This window comes from Oncorhynchus gorbuscha, linkage group LG22 (assembly GCF_021184085.1).
Source record: "Oncorhynchus gorbuscha isolate QuinsamMale2020 ecotype Even-year linkage group LG22, OgorEven_v1.0, whole genome shotgun sequence".
Taxonomy (NCBI): domain Eukaryota; kingdom Metazoa; phylum Chordata; class Actinopteri; order Salmoniformes; family Salmonidae; genus Oncorhynchus; species Oncorhynchus gorbuscha.
Genome location: NC_060194.1, coordinates 51,459,450 through 51,464,449, shown reverse-complemented (window position 1 = coordinate 51,464,449; position 5,000 = coordinate 51,459,450). Strand labels below are relative to the sequence as shown.

At 40.6% G+C, this 5,000-nt stretch overlaps 1 protein-coding gene across 2 annotated transcripts in view; it reads right to left on the bottom strand.

The window, feature by feature from the left end:
• Positions 1 to 5,000, bottom strand: part of LOC124009351 (collagen alpha-1(VI) chain-like) — a 122,463-nt gene that overhangs the window by 29,765 nt on the left and 87,698 nt on the right. For both annotated transcript variants that reach the window (XM_046321059.1, XM_046321060.1), the window contains 5 exons: positions 4,541 to 4,603; positions 3,159 to 3,221; positions 2,979 to 3,029; positions 2,582 to 2,617; positions 287 to 349 (listed from right to left, as the gene is read on the bottom strand). In XM_046321059.1, coding sequence (XP_046177015.1) covers positions 287 to 349; positions 2,582 to 2,617; positions 2,979 to 3,029; positions 3,159 to 3,221; positions 4,541 to 4,603 — 276 coding nt within the window. The remainder of the gene's footprint in view (positions 1 to 286; positions 350 to 2,581; positions 2,618 to 2,978; positions 3,030 to 3,158; positions 3,222 to 4,540; positions 4,604 to 5,000) is intronic.

Genomic DNA, 5,000 nt, shown 5'->3' with positions numbered 1-5,000 from the left:
ATATATATGTATATATATGTATATATATATATATATATATATATATATATATATATATATATATATATATATATATATATATAAAGATATATATATATATATATATATATATATATATATATATATATATATATATATATATATATATATATATAGAGAGAGAGAGAGAGAGAGAGAGAGAGAGAGAGAGAGAGAGAGAGAGAGAGAGAGAGAGAGAGAGAGAGACAGAGAGAGACAGAGAGACAGAGAGACAGAGAGACAGAGAGAGAGAGATGGTGTGACTCACATCCAGGCCAGCGTCTCCAGGCTCTCCGTCATCTCCTTTAGGTCCTGGGGTTCCCTTTCCACCCTAAAGGTCAAAAACCTCATGGTCAGGGACTGGGAAACAGTCCCTCATGATCAGGGAAACAGTTCCCCATTGTTTCAGTTCCAGTAACACCAGTCACCATGACTCATTGTTCCAGTAACACTAGTCACCATGACTCATTGTTTCAGTAACACTAGTCATCATGACTCATTGTTCCAGCAACACTAGTCATCATGACTCATTGTTCCAGTAACACTAGTCATCATGACTCATTGTTCCAGTAACACTAGACATCATGACTCATTGTTCCAGTAACACTAGTCATCATGACTCATTGTTCCAGCAACACTAGTCATCATGACTCATTGTTCCAGTAACACTAGTCATCATGACTCATTGTTCCAGTAACACTAGTCACCGTGACTCATTGTTCCAGTAACACTAGTCATCATGACTCATTGTTCCAGTAACACTAGTCACCATGACTCATTGTTCCAGTAACACTAGTCATCATGACTCATTGTTCCAGTAACACTAGTCATCATGACTCATTGTTCCAGCAACACTAGTCATCATGACTCATTGTTCCAGTAACACTAGTCATCATGACTCATTGTTCCAGTAACACTAGTCATCATGACTCATTGTTCCAGTAACACTAGTCATCATGACTCATTGTTCCAGTAACACTAGTCACCATGACTCATTGTTCCAGTTCCAGTAACACTAGTCATCATGACTCATTGTTCCAGTAACACTAGTCATCATGACTCATTGTTCCAGTAACACTAGTCACCATGACTCATTGTTCCAGTAACACTAGTCACCATGACTCATTGTTCCAGTAACACTAGTCACCATGACTCATTGTTTCAGTTTCAGTAACACTAGTCACCATGACTCATTGTTCCAGTAACACTAGTCACCATGACTCATTGTTCCAGTAACACTAGTCATCATGACTCATTGTTCCAGTTCCAGTAACACTAGTCATCATGACTCATTGTTCCAGTAACACTAGTCACCATGACTCATTGTTCCAGTAACACTAGTCATCATGACTCATTGTTTCAGTTCCAGTAACACTAGTCACCGTGACTCATTGTTCCAGTAACACTAGTCACCATGACTCATTGTTCCAGTAACACTAGTCACCATGACTCATTGTTCCAGTAACACTAGTCACCGTGACTCATTGTTCCAGTAACACTAGTCATCATGACTCATTGTTCCAGTAACACTAGTCACCATGACTCATTGTTTCAGTTTCAGTAACACTAGTCACCATGACTCATTGTTCCAGTAACACTAGTCATCATGACTCATTGTTCCAGTAACACTAGTCACCATGACTCATTGTTCCAGTAACACTAGTCATCATGACTCATTGTTCCAGTAACACTAGTCATCATGACTCATTGTTCCAGTAACACTAATCACCATGACTCATTGTTCCAGTTCCAGTAACACTAGTCATCATGACTCATTGTTCCAGTAACACTAGTCATCATGACTCATTGTTCCAGTAACACTAGTCACCATGACTCATTGTTCCAGTAACACTAGTCACCATGACTCATTGTTCCAGTAACACTAGTCACCATGACTCATTGTTTCAGTAACACTAGTCACCGTGACTCATTGTTCCAGTAACACTAGTCATCATGACTCATTGTTCCAGTAACACTAGTCACCATGACTCATTGTTTCAGTTTCAGTAACACTAGTCACCATGACTCATTGTTCCAGTAACACTAGTCATCATGACTCATTGTTCCAGTAACACTAGTCACCATGACTCATTGTTCCAGTAACACTAGTCATCATGACTCATTGTTCCAGTAACACTAGTCACCATGACTCATTGTTCCAGTAACACTAGTCACCATGACTCATTGTTCCAGTAACACTAGTCATCATGACTCATTGTTCCAGTAACACTAGTCATCATGACTCATTGTTCCAGTTCCAGTAACACTAGTCATCATGACTCATTGTTCCAGTAACACTAGTCATCATGACTCATTGTTCCAGTTCCAGTAACACTAGTCATCATGACTCATTGTTCCAGTAACACTAGTCATCATGACTCATTGTTCCAGTTCCAGTAACACTAGTCATCATGACTCATTGTTCCAGTAACACTAGTCATCATGACTCATTGTTCCAGTAACACTAGTCATCATGACTCATTGTTCCAGTTGTGATAGTGTGAGTCATGCCTGGGTCCTGATTCAGAGGTGAGAGCTTAAAGGTGAAAGGTCATGAACTCACCGGCTCTCCAGTACCTCCTCGTGGGCCGGGGTAACCCTGAGAGAGGAAAGAGACAAACACACGTGAGAGAGAGACGGCCGAACAACACACACACACACTGCACATACATGCACACACATAGACAAACGCACACACACACTGTATATACACTCCCACACACACACTGTACATACATGCACGCACGCACACACATAGACAAACGCACACACACACATACACACTGTATATACACTCCCACACACACACACACACAGACAAACGCGCACACACACACACACACACACACACACACACACACACACACACACACACACACACTGTATATACACCCACCCACACAAACACACACACATTATTATAAACCCAAACAACAATACATCACGTCACACAATTGTACCTGGAAACCATGACAACCCTCAGTTCCATTTCCAGGAGCACCATCTTCTCCCTGGAATAGAAGAGGCAGAAAACTTCAGCCATCTCTCTTTCTTTCTCTCTTTCTTACTCACACACTGTACACACTCCTCTCCCTCTCCTCCAGCCCCCCGCACTCCCCCTCTTGCTCTCTCTCTCTCACCCTCGCTCCGATCTGGCCTCTGTCTCCGGGAGCTCCTTTGATCCCTCTTGGTCCTTTGGGGCCCTGGGAAATAAGAGGCAGATAGGAAAAATATTTTAGATTTCGGAGACAGATAGGAAATGTAGTTTAGATAAGAGACAGATAGGAAATGTAGTTTAGATAAGAGACAGATGGGAAATGTAGTTTAGATAAGAGACAGATGGGAAATGTAGTTTAGATAAGAGGCAGATGGGAAATGTAGTTTATATAAGAAACAGATAGGAAATGTAGTTTAGATAAGAAACTGATGAGAAATGTTGTTTATATAAGAGACAGATGGGAAATGTAGTTTACATAAGAGACAGATGGGAAATGTAGTTTAGATAAGAGACAGATAGGAAATGTAGTTTAGATAAGAGACCGATGGGAAATGTAGTTTATATAAGAAATAGATGGGAAATGTAGTTTATATAAGAGACCGATGGGAAATGTTGTTTAGATAAGAGACAGATGGGAAATGTAGTTTAGATAAGAGACAGATGGGAAATGTAGTTTAGATAAGAGACAGATGGGAAATGTAGTTTAGATAAGAGACAGATGGGAAATGTAGTTTAGATAAGAGACAGATGGGAAATGTAGTTTAGATAAGACAATGTAGGAAATGTAGTTTAGATAAGAGACAGATGGGAAATGTAGTTTAGATAAGACAATGTAGGAAATGTAGGTCAGAGGTTAATGGCTGAACTTCATCCGATCAAGACTTCCCAATGTTCATCCCATTGATCATGTGACACCCTTCATTCCAATGTGTAGACTCAACAGCGCATTGAAGCCAAATTAAGTCGGTTAAAATGGCGTCTAATGGTGATATAACATGCGAAGTTTGAGTTACTGCAAGACGTAAAGCTGTTGGCTAGCTCAGTGCTGCCCCCTCTATTTGAGTAACTCAAGATGAAGGCCGACAGGGGTACTGCAGGCTGCCATTAGTAACTAAATTATCCTTAACTTATTCTGTGTGCGATTTTAAAATAATCGGTCCAATGACATAAAATAAGTTATTAAAAGCAGTTATTGGTACCGTGATTGTCTTTGAAACATTTTTTATTAACACAAAGATGCATTTTTCCATTCGCTCTAATGCAGGATCCTGTTTTGTGCTAACAATGCCCGCAGTACCGCGATCGGTGGCTTCAAAGACAGGGAGCAGTCGTTCTCCTCTGAGACTTCCTGACTACCTGACCACATTTAAACACACACTTTGATCAATATCCCAATATCAGATGGAAAATAAGATTTGACACAGCCTTAAACTTTTCCAACACAGTGATGAATGTGTGTGGGATAAATACATGTATTACTAACTAGATGCCAGAATGAATGAACAGATGAACTAGATGCCTCACCTCTGGTCCGGGGGCGCCCTCATCTCCTCTGTATCCTGGAGACCCCGCCCTGCCGATGTCACCCTGGAACACACAAGACTACGCTTAGAACATACTGTACACACACACACACACACACACACACACACACACACACACACACACACACACACACACACACACACACACACACACACACACACACACACACACACACACACACACACACACACACACACACACACACACACACACACACAGTATCTAGTCTGATAAATGAACAGGCCTACAGTCTATAGTCAGATAGCATACAGTATCTAGTCTGATAAATGAACAGGCCTACAGTCTATAGCCAGATAACATACAGTATCTAGACTGATAACATACAGTATCTAGTCTAACATACAGTATCTAGTCTGATAACATACAGTATCTAGACTGATAACATACAGTATCTAACATACAGTATCTAGTCTGATAA